General features: G+C 46.0%; 1 protein-coding gene across 2 annotated transcripts in view; it reads left to right on the top strand.

Annotated features, from left to right (window-relative positions):
* plxna3 (plexin A3) overlaps nt 1-16492 on the top strand; it is a 223737-nt gene that overhangs the window by 150749 nt on the left and 56496 nt on the right. For both annotated transcript variants that reach the window (XM_072681439.1, XM_072681438.1), the window contains exon 10: nt 9911-10111. In XM_072681439.1, coding sequence (XP_072537540.1) covers nt 9911-10111 — 201 coding nt within the window. The remainder of the gene's footprint in view (nt 1-9910; nt 10112-16492) is intronic.

Here is a 16492-nt window from a genome sequence, read left to right as displayed (position 1 = left end):
TACTCCAGAGAGTCCTATTGTATTGATAGTACTTCTCTCCACAAATATTTGGACATACTGTCTCTGGAGGATAAACATCACCTAGAGTAGTTGGTATCTAGCTAGACTTGTGAGCCTAGTTAGCACCATCTCTGACTTCTGAGTCATGTCATTGAAATGACCGGTAGAGTACGAAGCTAGTCGTCGTCTTCTATCAAACCAAGCAACAACAGGAATACAGCAGGTCTGGATTCACTGACTCGGTTTCCTCTTTGGAAACCGGACTGACTGTTCGCCTCTGGAATACGACGGCCCATCCGTAGAGCTGTGCTTAAGGAAACGGGTCCAGCAAACCGCTGACATTGCTAATAATAAATAAAAAAGCTACTCGTGGCTAGTTAGCGCTGTGCAAACGAGACGTCGCTGCCCGTCCCCAGCTCTCAGTAGTGGCTGAAGTGTTTCTTTAGGCAGCAGTCACAGCTTCAGAGCGTTAGCCGAACGATGGACACACGCTGCGCCGGGGCCTGTTTAGCTGCTGCATCAGGAGCGACTTGCCCAAAGAGAGCGGCTCCAAAATATCATGTAACGTTTTTTAATTGGAACAGTTCCCAAATGATTTGGAGCCGGGATGCGGGCATGTGTGTGTTTTTTTTTTTTTCGTTTTATTTATTTATTTTTTTTACTCGCGCTCTCTCTCTCTCTCTTCCCTGCTGAGCGAAGGGAGCATATTTCATGGATTATAGCATATGGAGACTGAAAATGGGATTAGCGGGGAGGAAGAGATGGAAAAATGAGAGAAATGGAGTGAGTGACCGAGCAATTGCCTTGCTTGAGAATTTGTGTAAGCAACAGTTCTGATTTTTTTTATTTCCCCTCTCTCTCTCTCTCCCTCTCTCTCTCTCACTCGGCCAGAAGTGAAAGATTGGATTTGGGGTTTGTTTGTGTGTAAAAGTGTGTGTGTATAAGTCTGCTTGCTTTTTTTTTTTTCCCGTCCCTCACTCAAGCTTTTAATGTTTCAACAGACAAAAGTGCTTAGCCGTGTGATAACTGGGCCATGCACTGTAAGGTTAATGGAGAGACTGTCAACAGGCAGTGAGCTAGCAGGCCTCTCCTAATGGGGTGCTAATCAGTATTAGGGAGAGGACCTACTGGGGGATGAAGCAGCTGCTGCTGGCACTGGATACAGTTACCGACATACACTCACAGTACAGCAACCAGGAACGGTACCAGTATTAGACAGACCGGACTGTCTGCTTCTACACTCTAAAAAAACAACCCAAGGTGCTACGCAAGGTTCTTAGACGGAGGCCCTAGAAGAACCACTCTTGGTTCCAGGTTCCATGAAGAACCATTGTTATAACACAGATGTGAGCATTAAGTTGACGAAGAACCTTTACACCAGGAAAAGGGTTTCAGGGTCAATTAAAGGTTCTTCACACTCACACATCTCTGTGACAAACATGGCTCTTTATGGATCCAGAATTGGTTCCTTTATGGCATCACCCAAGGAACCATTTGTAGCACCTTTATGTTTAAGAGTGTATGTGCTCAGAATACTCATATTAGAACAAATACACACAGAAATAATACTATATTTATAATAATACTATATCTATAATAATAATGTTCGTCTAACTGCTCCCAGCACCTGGTCTGTCTAGCCAGAGCTACTGTGTGTTAAAGGGTGATTCCACTAATTTGTCAAATTGTCCTCATAATGAATTGGTTCAGATGTAAAAGTTATTCTGATTGGTTTGGTGTGAAATGCTCATTTCTAGAGAAACTTACACAGAATTGTCTGAATTGTTCACAGTGGTTGTGAATGGAACCAGACGTCTAGAGACTCCAATGCCTCTAAAAGTTCCCTCAAACAAAGTCGTTAATGAAAAAAACAGTTTATAAATAATCTGCCTGACGTCTGAGACACTGTTCTGTCATAGTTCTGAACTGAGGTTTTTGCCCAAATCCTGTTTTTTTTTTTTGTTTTGTTTTTTTTTTGTTTTTGTTTTTTTAAGTCTGTTCATATCAAAGAGGTGAAATGAAAATGGGTACAAATGAAAATATTCACCTCTGTTTTGGCATCATCAACATTACGTATAAACTCAGAAGATAAATATGGCTGAACAGATGGTTAGTAAATAACATTTTATATGTGGTTGCTTTCTGACAAAAACCTTGTATCTCCATTTTTTTTTAAATATTTTTACCGTTTTCAGTTTTTACAGGTTTCCTCTGCAATTTTTAGATCCCCATATTACCCCACCCACTCGTTAGTACTTTCACATGTAATGCTCCAGACACTGGAAAGGTGAGGACTGGGACATGCCTCCTCCAACACATGTGCAACCAGCTTCCTGGTCAGTACTTCCCAGGTCTGTACTTGTACTTGCGTCATCATTAATCTAATGGGCAAGTCTACCTGTTTAGCAATGCTGAGGACATCACGTTTCTGTTCGGTGTGGGTGTAAACATGAGCAAAACACCAGGAAGGACCCAGTGAAACCCGCTCAATCCTGAGAATCAGAGTGAAACACAATGTCCAAATGTTTGTGGACACCCCTTCTAATGAATCAGCTACTTTAAGATGCACCAGTTGCTGACAAAGATGTGCTAATGAACACACACACACAGCTTGTCTAGTCCCTGTAGATAAGTACTGCCAATTGAATAGGACTCTCTGGAGCAGATACAAATTGAACCTGTTGGCACCGTGCCTAATGCCGTGCGGGGCGTTGAGCTGTGGAACAGTGGACCGGTGTTCTCCATCCGGTATTTTTAGGATGAGTTGGGGTGTTGGAGATGATGAGGTGGGGTGGTGATCACCTAACCCTTATCCTGACCTCACTAGCGCTTTTGTCGCAGAATGCAATCAAATCCTCACAGCAATGCTCCTCCAAAATCTAGTAGAGAGCCTTCTGCACTGGACAGTAGAGACAGTTACTCCAACGAAAGCAGGATACACTCTTTATGATGCCCTTGACTTCTGAAGAAACGATGAACAACAGGCAGGTGTCCCAATACTTTTGCCCATATAGTGTACTTCAATCCACTGTAACAAAGATTCAGTGTCAGAGGTCACCCCATGAACCTCACCACAAGCCAAGGTTATCCAGACCTGCTTTGGTGGGCACTGTAGTGGGCTTTGGAGCTCTATTCGTACATTCCCATCACCACCAGCAGCACCACGACCACCACCAGCAGTAGCAGCACATGCAGGCCAAACAGGAAACAGCCTCAAGAATGCCCTTATTGTCCAACAGTAAGTGGCGAGTGTCTTCTCTCATCCTCCTCCGTTTTAAACAAGCCCTTCACTTTATCTGTAACCTTTAAACCACATTCAACAAACGCTCCATCCCCGGCTCTTCCTTAATTCATAATTAACTGCCGATTGGAGCTCGTTAATGAAAATGAGGTGGCTGACATTAAAGGAGTGGGGCTTAAAAACGTCTTGAGGGTGCACTTATGCTCGGTTTTGCGAAGAATGTAGACGGCGAGGGCTGTAGATTAACGTCTGCGCTGACAGCAGACCTCCTATTCCGTGGACGTCTGTTCAGCGTAATAACACGCCGTCCCTTCAGTATATAAGCATCCGATGAAGACGGATAGATCTGCTGGTGAGGCAGACTGGCCCATTAGATTAATGAAGACGCAGACCTTGACCAGGCCTATTTTTAGGCCACAGTGAACAGCACTGGTAGATGTAGAGAGACAACAACTACTCCCTTGCTCCCCTAGCATTATTCTTAAAGCCATTGTGTACGTTATATGGACAAAAGTATTGGGACACCCGCTCATGCATAAAAAAGGGTTTCTCCTGCTTTTGTTGGAGTAACTGTCTCTACTGTCCAGGGAAGGATAAGGCGTCCATCATTCCAGAGAACACAGTCCTTCCACAGCTCAATGCTGGGGGGGGCTTGATACCACCTCTAGCCCACGCCTGGCACTGTTGGCATGATGAAGCTGATGATGATGATGATGATGATGATGTCGATCTGCTCCGGAGAGTCATATTCTATTGGTAGAATAGGACTTCTCTACAGGGGCTAAACAGGCTCGGTGTGTGCATTTGCACGTCTGTGTCAGCAATGGGTGCAACTTAAAGTAGCTGAATGCAGTCATTAGAGGGGGTGTATCTGTGTACGGTAATGGCCAAAAGATTAAGAACACCCCCAGTTTTCAGTTGCTTTTCAGCATGCTGTTCTTGTGCTCCCTCCGACGCCGGCTGCGGATGGCGGGCAGCCTAATGTGGGATTCGAACCCACAGTCTTTGGGTTGTATGACAGCGCTCGATGCTTAATGCTACAGGTTAGCTGCACATTTGGCCTAATCAATAAAATAGGCCCCCTAAAAAGCCCTCCTTTTTCAATGTAGTCCTCAAAAGGCCGTTCACTGCTTGCCTGTTTACCACTTGAGGTCGTTCGCTGGACCTGAAGTGCTTATAAACTGGAAAAAGTGAGTGTCTCTCTCTCGCGCGCTCTCTCTCTTGTCGCTCACTCTGCTACACCAGGGTGTGAATGAATGCGTTAGTTATGGAGAGCTGATTTATCAGAGGGGCTTTAAAGAGATTTATTTAGTAATTAACAGAGCAGGATGGAACTAATGATCTAATCTGCCCAAAACTTTTGTGTGAGGGAGAGGAGCGTGATGGAGCAGCTGTGTCCCATTTTAAAAAGTGGAAACTTGATGAAAAGTCCATTATGGTCCATTAGTGGACTCACCTGTGCTGAATATCTAGAACTGCAGTCTGTTCTGCGGTGTTTAATTTTTCCTCTCCGCCTCTGTTTTTCCTCTCCTCCTTCAATCATCCTCTTGTGAAAGCGCTCTGAAAGGGAACGGATTGGGCTGAAAACCCCTCAGTAGCCCACTCCAACCAGCACCCGCCTCGCTAACCATGGCCGGCGAAATGGACCACACAAATACACTCTCGCGCGAGCTCTCTCGCTCTCTCGCTCTGCCAAATACACTCTGTATCTCTTTCTCTCTGCCTCTCTTTGTGTTTCTGTCTCGCTGTTGCTTTCTCTCTTACCCCACTACTCTCCTGCACTTACTTTGTCTTTCTCTCTCGCGCCGTTTCTCCCTCTTTCAACCTCCCTCTCCCCATTTCTCACTCGCACTCACTTTCTCTGTCTCTCTGTCAAGCTGCCCTTCCTCAGTCACTTTCTCTATCTCTCACTCTCTGTTGCTTTCTCTCACCCAACTTCTCTCTCTCGCGCACTCTCACTCTTGCTCTCTGTCTCTCTCGCTGTTGCTGTATCTCTCACCCCATTGTCTCGCACTCACTTTCTCCCTCTCTCCGTCTCTCTCTTGCTTTCTTTCACCCAACTTCTCTCTCGCACTCTTGCTCTCTCTCTCTCTCATGCTGTTTCTATGTCTCTCACTCCACTTTTCTCACACTCACTTTCTCTCACTCAGATACTCTTCCTCAGTCCCCCCTCTCTCTCTCCTTTTCTATCCCCCTCTCTCTCTCACACACTTTCTCTTTTCTCTCCCCCTTTCTTTCTTTCTCACGCCCCTCTCTTTCTTCTCTCTCTTGTTTTTCACTTTGTATGTCTCACCCTTTCTCTCTCCGCTCTCAATCTGTCACTCTTTCTCTACCTCTTTCTTCTCTCTCTCTCTCTCTCTCTCTCTCTCTCTCTCTCTCTCTCTCTCTCTCTCTGTTGCTTTCTCTTTCATCCTGTCTCTCTCTCTTTGACTTTTTCTTACCCTGACCTCTCTCACTTTGTATGTCGTTCACCCTTTCTCTCTCCCCTCTCAGTCTCTCTCTCTCTCTCTCTCTCTCTCCCTCCCCCTGGCTCAATCGCTCCATCTCTCTTTCTATTTCTCTCCCTCTCTCGCCCGTTCTGCTGTCTCTCTCTTCCGCCTCTTTCTTACCCTGTTTTCCTTCCCCTCTGTCTGTCTGTCTCTCTCTCTCTCTCTCTCTCTCTCCCCCCCCCGTTCTGCTGTCTCTCTCTTCCGCCTCTCTCTTACCCTGTTTTCCTTCCCCTCTGTCTCTCTCTCTCCTCTCTCTCTCTCCCTCTCTCCCTCTCTCGCCCCGTTCTGCTGTCTCTCTCTTTCGCCTCTCTCTTACCCTGTTTTCCTTCCCCTCTGTCTCTCTCTCTCTCCTCTCTCTCTGCTGTGTGTCTCGGTGCTGCTCACTCCGGTGGGTTCAGTGGTAGCTACAGTAGCTGTGAGAGCTGGGCTGAGTTACAGGTGGCGTAGGTAACGCTTAATGGATCAGCTGGAGTGTCAGTCAGCCGCGCCGCTCCTCCGCCACCGTGATGGAGCTATCCATTCATCCCCTCGTTAATTAAAGCCTGCTATTTAGCCTAATCAGTAAAACAGCCTGGCTGATTCTGCTCAGAAAGGGCTGACTGTGCGATAGCCTGAGCGCGTTGGTTGCAAGCCGGAGGACGGCGTGCGCTCGTACATCACATCCGGGGTTAACTAGTACCATTTCCCAGCCTTTTCTCCCTCTATGCAGAACTAAAGGCCGTTCATTTACCTTGATAAATTGGATTCATATCACCCTCTGATTGCACCCCCCCCACACACACACACACACTCTGCTCCCCTGCTACCTTGCCCACCTGTGCCTCCGCCGCGTCCCGGCGGGGAGTAAATTCTTGCTTTTCATACTTCCAATATGAAAATGAGATTTATCGGCGTGCCGATGCGCCGCGCCGGCCGAATCAGCTGCCGCTGCCTGAAGATGGATGGCGTCGCTGCTGGGGAGTTGCATCATTGTTAAACTCGCGGCAGCGTGCTGCATGTTGGGAGTGGTGGGGTTGGGGTAGGGGGGGGCAGCAGTAGCGGTGGAGCCGGGCAGCCTCTGTGCATGCCGGTGCTCTGATTTATGACACCTGTGCTGGCAAATTGCTTTTACAGCCTCCTTGATTATTGTTCAGTGTTAAATAGATAACAGATCACGCTAAGCGTTACGCTAACGGCCAGCTGTGGCAGGGAGGACGAAGGGGACGCGGCGGTAAATGGCCTTCTCCAGCTTCGTCAGAAGTGCCCTTTGCATGTTGGAGGTAGGCAGCTTTTTATGTGGTCTATTTAAAGACGCCCAATGGAGTTTGTGCCCACCTGGCGGTGCTAGTGAGCGGCTGGAACTCTGCACTAATGAGTCTTGCATGAAGGGTAGAAAATCACCCCCGTGCTCAACAGTTGGAGAGGTGATGGGACCTCCATCACCAGGAAGAGTCTGGGGACCTGGCGCTCCTCTCAGAACGAGTGGAAAATTGGCGGAGTCTGTTAAGTCCTTTACCTTCCTAGTGTCAGGAACATCGCTGTTCCTGGGTGTGTGTGTGTGGGGGGGTAATGTAGTAATGAATAAAATAGTAATGATTCCTCACATTACTATTTAATTTTTCTTAATTCAGGTTAGTTTTATTGTTGTTGGCGATATGGGAAAATGTAATATCACGATATTTAAAGACATTTATTTACGATATATACAATATTTATAAAAAAAAAATCATCACAGACAAAATGCACCAACAGCATTAAATTTTTTTTAACTGCCATACAAATACTCTCCTATACTGAGTACTGTGATTTTTACTCAAAATATGCTGCAATGAATTAAAAGAAATAAGACTGTTTACAGTAATCAACACTCTTTAAACACTGACGACATCCACGATGCACTCATAAAAGCATATTGTGTACCACAATACCGATATTTATCACGATACGATAAAATATTGTGATATTGCCCAGCTCTATCTTCAGGTCTTCAGTTGATGTTTGAAGATAGCAAGTGATTCGGCTGTTCGGACACTCTTTTTGGCTTTGGTGCCAGGCGAGATAATGATCTGGATGCTTGTCTTCCAAGCGTCCTGAGAGGGGGTGGGTTAAGCCGTACTTTAAGAATGAAGGGCTCTTGGTATGCATCAGATTTAGACCACTGCCTTCAGGTAGGGAGGAGCTGAGTAACAGGCATGATGCTAAAAAAAAAGCCAGCATTGCTCCTTTTTGGATAAGGTTGATAATGGTTGAACGGTTAATTAATAATAAAATATATATATATATATATATATATATATATATATATATATATATATATATATATATATATATATATATATATTAGCTCTAATGGCCCTGATGTGTCCAGAGACACAGTATTGTCATTTATCCCTGTTAAGTTCCCTACAGGGACTGTAAAGTTACACCCCCAATAAAACACCTTGTTAATAACGAAAGAAAGCTAGCAGAAGCCAATTAGCGTCATGCTAACCCATGCTAATCCACCGTTTCCCATTTCAGCATTTCTAGGCAAGGTGTTTCTTCTGTCTGGATCTCAGCTAGATGTAAAGACATCATCCCTTCTTCACCCCCCCTCCCCACATCGCTGAGCAGTGATGATAATTCCCGTCAGTATGGAGGGGCTCCATGTGTTATTAGGGGAGGTGTCAATACCAGTGGCTTTGATGAATGCCGTGATCAGGTCCAGCCAGGCGGGGCTGTAATGATTGTGCTAACGCCGGCTGACGCGCAGGGCTGAGGAAGATATTCATTTAGCGCTTCATCAGGGTGATACAGCGAGGAAAACCCGCCGCTCGTAAAAACTGGAGACGGACGCAGCAGCTGTGTAATGGGCTTTTTAACCTCCGTTTGTGCCGCCGCCTTCTTCAGGCAGTGCTCCTCTACAGACCCCCTGCTCCCTCCTAGCACATCTGGCCCTGTGTGTTTCCTGGGAACACGAGATACCGTGTACATAGGCCCACCCTTCAGTTCTTCGGCCTCAGAATTGCAACACTATCGTGATTGATAATTATCAGTTTTTTAGATCCTACAATAGAACCCTGTGGGACTCCACAAGGTGTACTACACTGTTATCAGATCGTTCTCAGTTGATTTTGCAGTCTGATTAATAATAGGTGGTGAAAATGATTATTATAGGGTTATTATAGTATAATATCTGATGCAGTATTAAAAATAAGTATAGAAATGGTATTTTAATGCAGGAAAATAACAGCTTTGATCATCTCTTGGTCAAGGATTTTCCATCTTGCTTGCGCCAATAGTGGTTCAAATCTAAGACTTAAGATCTAAGTCTTTCCACTGCTTTCCACTCAAACCTCAGAATTAATCTTAGCATGAATCATTTGTCCCGAAATGTGAAGAATGGCGTGAATATTAGGAAAATTTTCCTAATTTTCCTTTGCAGAGTATTACTGTAGTAAAAAAGCAGCAGAGAAATGTGTGATAGAACTTACTGTTTGGTATCCCATAATGCTCAGTCAAATGCAAATCTTTGGACACAATGTAAAAATGGAGAGACAATATACACAACACGTGCAAATGTTTGTGGACACCCCTTCGAATGCAGGCATTCAGCAAATGCACACACACACACAGTTTGTCTAGTCCCTAATTCCAGGCGTGGGATAGAGGGGTATAATGCCCCCCTTTTATCCTTGGTTGCAGTTAAATACTCTAGTAGAATGTAGAAAGTGTCCCAATACTTTTGTCCATGTAAATATATCAACCAAGTTTTGTTGTTTTTGTTTTTTTTTCCTGATGTTGACACCGTTGTTCAACTGCACACACACTGCTTGTCTAGTCCCTAATTCCAGGCGTGGGCTGGAGGGGTATAAAGCCCCCCAGCATTGAGCTGTGGAGCAGTGGAGGAACGGTGTTCTCTGGAATGATGGTGCTCCATCCAAGACGTCTAGGATGAGCTGGGGTGGTGATCATCCAACATCCTGACCTCAGTAATCCTTTTATCCTTGGTTGCAGGCAAATACTCACACCAATGCCTCAAAATCTAGTAAAATGCCTTCCCTGGACAGTAGAGACAGTTACTTTTTCAATGCCTTTGATACCTGAAAGAAACAAGGAGGTGTCCCAATACTTTTGTCCATGTGTATATATACATATATCAACCATATAGTAGTTTGTTTGTTTTCTCCCTAATTTCTTTTTCTGCTTTGGTCTGTTTTAGGGCTGCCCTCAGATTCTGCACAGCACGGATATCCTGGTTCCAGCAGGAATCGTTCGTCCAATCACACTGCGGGCCCGGAACCTACCCCAGCCGCAGTCGGGCCAAAAGAACTACGAGTGTGTGTTCAATATCCAGGGGAAAGTCCAGCGCATTCCAGCCGTCCGCTTCAACAGCTCCTGCATCCAGTGCCAGAACACTTCGGTAAGAATGGTCTTCATTCTGCATTACAGATTCAGCAAAACACGGCCCCCAGAACTGCCTCTGAGGGCCCCAAAGTCTAAGGGCAAAGTCAACTACTACTACTACTACTAACTCTACATTATCCCCCCTGTGTAATGTACGTACTCTGGATAAGAGCATCAGCTAAATATCACCTTAATGTAAATCAAAAATTGTAGGTCCTACAACAGAACCTTGTGGGTTGCCATATAGTGGTTGGTGTAGTCGGTAAACCCCCCCCCCCCCTTTCTTGGAGCACAGTAGGGTGCAATTCCACCACACTACACCAATAAGAGTCCCTGGGCAAGACTCCTAACACTACATTCTTCAACCTTTGTAGCAGGTAAAATGTTAGTGGGTAAGAATGCCCTGGAGAAGCTAAATGCCACTAATGTAAATGCAAATATGTAGGTCCTACAACAGAACCTTGTGGGATGCCACTTAAGTGTTAGATTGTCTAATGGGTCAGACTAGTGTTTGATTGTTGTGCCATTTACATTTAAGGCATTTAGCAGACATTCTTATCCAGAGCGACTTGCAAAAGTGCTTTACTATTTACTCAAGAATAACCTCGTTTAAATAGACTAATAATTCAAAGTTACTATAGTACTCTACTCTTCACCCAAGTACTCTAGGAAGAGGAGGGTCTGGGTTTGAAGACAGCGAGCGTTGGACTCTGCTGTTCGGACACCCAGTGGAAGCTCGTTCCACTACTTCTGTGCCAGGACAGAAAAAAGCCTGGGCGCTTGTCTTCCGTAGATTTTAAGGGATGGCGGGTCGAGCCGAGCCGTACTTGAAGCTGGAAGGGCTCTTGGTGCGGATCGGCTTTTGACCATTGCCATCAAGAACGGAGGGGTCCTGGCTGGTCCATTTTTGGCTTTATAGGCCAGCGTCAGGGGTTTGAATCTGATGCGGGCAGCAGCTACAGGAAGCTGGCTAGGCAAGCTCACCATACTACACCAATAAGAGCCCTTTCCAAAGGCTCCTAACACTACATTCTCCTACCTATGTCATGTGATGCAAGTGTAAGACACTCTAAATGGCGTCAGCTAAATGGCATTATTGTAGGTCCTACAACAGAACCTTGAGGGATACCATGAAGTGCTTAGTGTAGCGAGTATGTAACACTACTGTCTATCCCATGGCAGACTAAGGTTCTAGATTGTCCAGCTGGGCAAGCACACCACCCTTCGGCTAGACTCCTAACACTATCTTTTTCCGACCTGGAGAGTATAACATAATTCCAGTGGGAGTCACTCCGAATTAGAGCGTCAGCCAAATGCCATTAATGCGAATGTAAACATGTAGGTCCTAGAACAGAACCTTGAGGGATACCATGACATGCTTAGTGTAGCAGGTACGTAACACCATAACACTACTGCCTGTCCCATGGCAGACTAGGATTTTAGATTGTCCAGCTGGGCAAGCACGCCGCACCACCATTAAGAGCCCTTGGGCAAGACTCCTAGCACATTGAAGAGTGTAGAGTATAGCGTAATTCCAGTGGGAGTCGCTTCGAATAAGAGCGTCAGCCAAATGCCTTTAATGTTAATGGAAACATGTAGGTCCTAGAACAGAACCTTGTGGGTCGCCGTAAAGTGGTTAGTCCTTGGCGTGATCTGCAAATATCACCCAATACCTAAATCTGCCACTGCTATGGTGGACCTGGAGGGTCAAACACTTTGGTATGTTAATTAATCAGGTGTGTACTCTTACTCCTTTATACGCGAGTGGTCAAATACCTGTTTTGATATGCTAATTCTCTGTGTTAAGAAGCTCGAGTATTGGTTTGGAATATTCGTGCGTTAATCCGTCAGGTGTAAGAACGGCCAAACATTAGTTTTGATATGTTAATCGACCTGGTGTGAAACCAGGCCGCATATTATTCAGCAGCGCAGCTCATTTCTTGGGTGGAAGGGTGGTCACACGAGACGAGAGAAGCGAGGAGAGTATTCGGAGCTTCTTGTGTTTGGAGCGAGCGGCTTCTTTGTGTAGGAGTGTTTTCGGAGTTTTTTTTTTTTTTTTTAGATATTGATTGAATTTTGAGCCTGAGGTTGAGGTTTCCTTTCAGCCTGAATAGCTTGTAATTTGTGCTTTGTAAACAGCAACAATGCCATCAATATAGCCCACTTTCTCCCCATCAGCATCCACATTTTTCATCAACATATTTCCTCCAGTATAGCCTCGCCCAGATGGTATTTGAGTAAGTGTGAAAGGAACGCATGCATTATTTTGGCTCATTATATAGAGCTTACTCAGGAACAATCTGTCTGCACTGAAGCCGTCTGCACTGAGCACTAGATCATGGTTAGTCGAGAGACGGAAAGAGAGAGAGAGGGAGGCACTGCGAGTTTGTCTGCTGAAGAAGCCAAGGTGACTTTTCACTGAGCCGCCGATCACCAGCAAAAAAAGGAGGAAGGAAAAAAAGTTTGTCCGAGGAAAGACGAAAATTCCTAACATTGAAAGTCTTGTTTTTTCAATCCGAGTGAATAATGGGGCGTGTCACACCGCTGACATTGAGAGTCTCCTCTGTCTCGCTCTCACTCTTGTCCCCTCTCTCTCTCTCTCCCTCCTCCTATTTTTTTTCCCTCATTCTCTCTCTCTTTGTCTCTGTCTCTTTCTCTATAACTCTCACTCCCTCTTTCTCTTCCTCCTGTCCCTCTCTGTCTCCCTGTCCCTTTTCCTCCTTTACCCCTTTTTTACTTTCCGTGTCTCTCTTCTGTCTCTTGCTTTCTCGCCCTTTTTTCCTGTTTCTCTGTCTCTCTCTTTTTGTCTCACTCTGTCTTTTCATTTTCTTAATCTCTCTCTCCATCATCTAATTTCTTTTACTCTCTCTCTCTCTCTGTCTCTCTAGTCCTCTTTTTCTTTTTTTACTCTCTGCATCTCTCTCATCCCTCTCTCTCATATTCCCCCCCTCTCTCTCTCTCTCTTTCTCTATCCTTCCTCTCTTTTTCTTTGTTCTTCTTTCTCGCCTCCTCATTCTCTCTCCCTTGCTCTGTATTTTTTCCTTTCTGTATCTCTCTCCTTCTTTCTCTCTCTTTCTCTCTCTCTTTGTTTTGTCTCTCACTCTCTTTTCTTTTTTCTTAATCTCTCCATCATCTCATTTCTTTTACTCATTTTCTCTCTCTTTCTCTCTATCCATCTCTCTCTCTCTCCCTCTCTCTATCCATCTCTCTCTCTCTCTCTCCCCCCTCTCTATCCATCTCTCTCTCTCTCCCCCCCTCTCTATCCATCTCTCTCTCTCTCCCCCCTCTCTATCCATCTCTCTCTCTCTCTCTCCCCCCTCTCTATCCATCTCTCTCTCTCCCTCTTCCTGTCTATCCATCTCTCTCTCTCCCCCCCTCTCTATCCATCTCTCTCTCTTTCCCCCCCTCTCTATCCATCTCTCTCTCTCCCTCTTTCTCTCTATCCATCTCTCTCTCTCTCTCTCTCTCTCTCTCTCTCTCTCTCTCGCTTTCTTTCTCTCTCTCCCTCTTTCTCTCTATCCATCTCTCTCTCTCTCTCGCTTTCTTTCTCTCTCTCCCTCTTTCTCTCTATCCATCTCTCTCTCTCTCGCTCTCTTTCTCTCTCTCCCTCTTTCTCTCTATCCATCTCTCTCTCTCGCTCTCTTTCTCTCTCTCTCTCTCTCTCTCTCTTTCTCCATCCTTCCTCTCTTTTTCTTTCTCCTTTCTCGCCTCCTCATTCTCTCTCCCTTGCTCTGTGTTTTTTCCTTTCTGTATCTCTCTCCTTTTTCTTGCTCTCTTTTCTATCCTCTCTCTCATCTCCTTCTCTCTCTCTCTCTCTCTCTCTCTCTCTCTCTCTCCCTTTCTGACTCTTTGACCCTTTGTCTTCTTTTTCTTTAACTCTGTCTCTTGTTCTCTCCCTCGTCCTCCTTCTCAGTCTCTCTCTTTCTCTTACTCTTCATCTTCCTCTCTCTGGATCTCTCTCTTCTTCTCGTTCTCTACCTCGCTTCTCTCTCTTTCTCCATCACTCACTTACACACTCTCTCTCTCACTCTCTCTCTCTCTCACCCCCCCCCCCGTTATTCTTCTTCTTCCTCTTATTCTTCTGGTGCCGTTTCTCAGCACAGTCACCGTCTGTGACCCATCTGGTTGTCACGGTAACCCTGGGGAATGGTGTAAAATAATTAGTGGGAGGTGGATGTGGTGTGTAATGCGGGCTGACAGTGTGACCGGGGGAGTGAGGGGGGTGAGGGCTGAGGCTGCAGGTGGAGCTTGTGCTTTCTGACTTCCTGACTCATGGAGGTCAAAGGTCACGCAACTTGTCTATGTCCTTCGACAGGACAATTGATGTCCCATAGTTTCCCTTAACCCTTTAATGACGGTCCTTATCATATTACATCGACAGCCAGAAGTCCTAGATCATGTTGTTTGGGTCACAGAATCGTTATTGTTGGTCAGGACATGAATAATCAGGGTTTCCATGGTGATGTGGATTGTGTTCTCACACTTTTCAGCTCTGCAGTATAGCATTAATGAGTGAAGTTGGAGGGGTTAATAATGAGCAGCATGTCCATAGGCATCCACTTTCCATTCTTGATGACATTCCAGGCGGGATTAATTGTTGTCCTTTCCCGGGACGATATGGCTGGAAGGCTTGTGTGCAGGATGTCTCCGCAGCGAGCCACTGGTGTTCCTCCATCTGTTTCCACTCATCTCTCCCCCCTCTGCTCTCTGTGTGCCTGTGACCCCCCACCTACCCCAGCCCCGCCTCTACCAGCACTATGCATCTCAATCACAACTGAGACACACCTTCTCCATCATACCAGAGAGTCCCGTTTACCAGTCTGTTCTGAATGTACTGCTTCTATAAGGTCATTAAAAAAACATTCATTTAAATAAAGAAATCAGACATAACATTAAGACCACCGACAGGTGACGTGAATAACGCTGATTGACTGGTTACAGTGGCACCTGTGAAGGGCTGGGATCTACATATTAGGCAGCATGTGTTCAAATCTGAGGACCAAACTGTGATGAGCATCTTCCAAACATCAGACAGGTCTTGTACGGTGCTCCCGGTATGGTGATCAGTGGTCAGTACCTACCAAAAGTGCTCCACAGACTGGCGACAGGGTCATGGGCACTGAAACCTTATTGCATCCAATCCATGGAAGTCCCACCTCACAGCTTACAGGACGAAAAGGATCGCCTGGGAACGTCTTAAGGGGTTCCAGAGACCACTGGACACCTTCGAGGTCTTGTGGAGTCCATGCCTCAACAGGTCAGAGCTGTTTGAGGCACGAGTGGGATCTACGTGATGTTAGGCAGGTGGTTTTAATGGGAAATAATGGCTCTCTTTAAAGCCAGTATTGAAGGTTTTGATATTGACGCTTTAACATGTAAACATTTTATTTATCAATTTCCTCATGGATTCGTTCAGAATGGCTAAAGAACGTCCAGCAGAACCACAAAGCCACGTAAGCCAGCTCCGCCTGTTACACCACAGACCAGAAACCTACAGAGCTACAAGCATCAAGCCTACAGCGTTATTGTCTGTGTGCCGTTCTGAGCAGAACCCCTACCCCCACCATCGCACTCCGTCTCTTCCTCTCATCTCCTCATCTCCTCATCTCCTCCCCACCCCCATCCTCCACCTATCTCTCCATCTCTTTGTTCCTCCGCACCCTCCTTCTCTCAGTGTTGGGTGAGGATGCTTAGATTAATCAATAGTCTGATTACCAGTGACACAGCACACCCAGAGCACCCCCTCTTTTCCTCCACTCCCCCCTTCTCTTCCTATCTCTCTCTCTCTCACTCTCTCTCTCTCTCTCTTTCTCTTTTTCTGTCTTTTTCCTTCAATCTCTCTCTCCCTCTCTTTCTCCCTCTTTCTTGCCCTCACTCCCTTTCTCTTTGCCCTCTCTCCCCCTCTCTCTCTCCCATGTCTTCTGCTCTCTCTCTCTCTCTCTCTCTCTCTCTCTCTCTCTCTCTCTCTCTCTCTCGCACTCTCTCTTTCTCCTTCACTCCCTTTCTCTTTCCCCTTACTCTTTCTTTCTCTCTTTATTTGGTCTTCACTTTCATTCTCTATGTATCACTACCCCCCCTCCCCCCCCCCCTTCACTCACTCTCACACCCTCGTCATGCATCTTCTGAACTGAACGGCAATCTAGCACTGGTAAAGACATGCCCCAGATTACACTTGTTCCCAGGGGAGTGTGTGTCATCGTCATCTTCTCTCACCTCCCCATCTCACCCGCACCCACAGATACTCCCACACACACACACACACACACACAGACACACACCCTCAAAAACACGCAAGGCAACAGCGATCAATCAATATGGCCGTCAGGACGAATGGCCCTGCATCTCCTCGGGAGCCGGGCAGCCAGGTGACTTTGAGGCCATGAGGTCCATGCTAATG

This window comes from Salminus brasiliensis, chromosome 6 (assembly GCF_030463535.1).
Source record: "Salminus brasiliensis chromosome 6, fSalBra1.hap2, whole genome shotgun sequence".
Lineage (NCBI taxonomy): Eukaryota > Metazoa > Chordata > Actinopteri > Characiformes > Bryconidae > Salminus > Salminus brasiliensis.
This window is presented reverse-complemented; position numbering and strand designations above follow the sequence as displayed.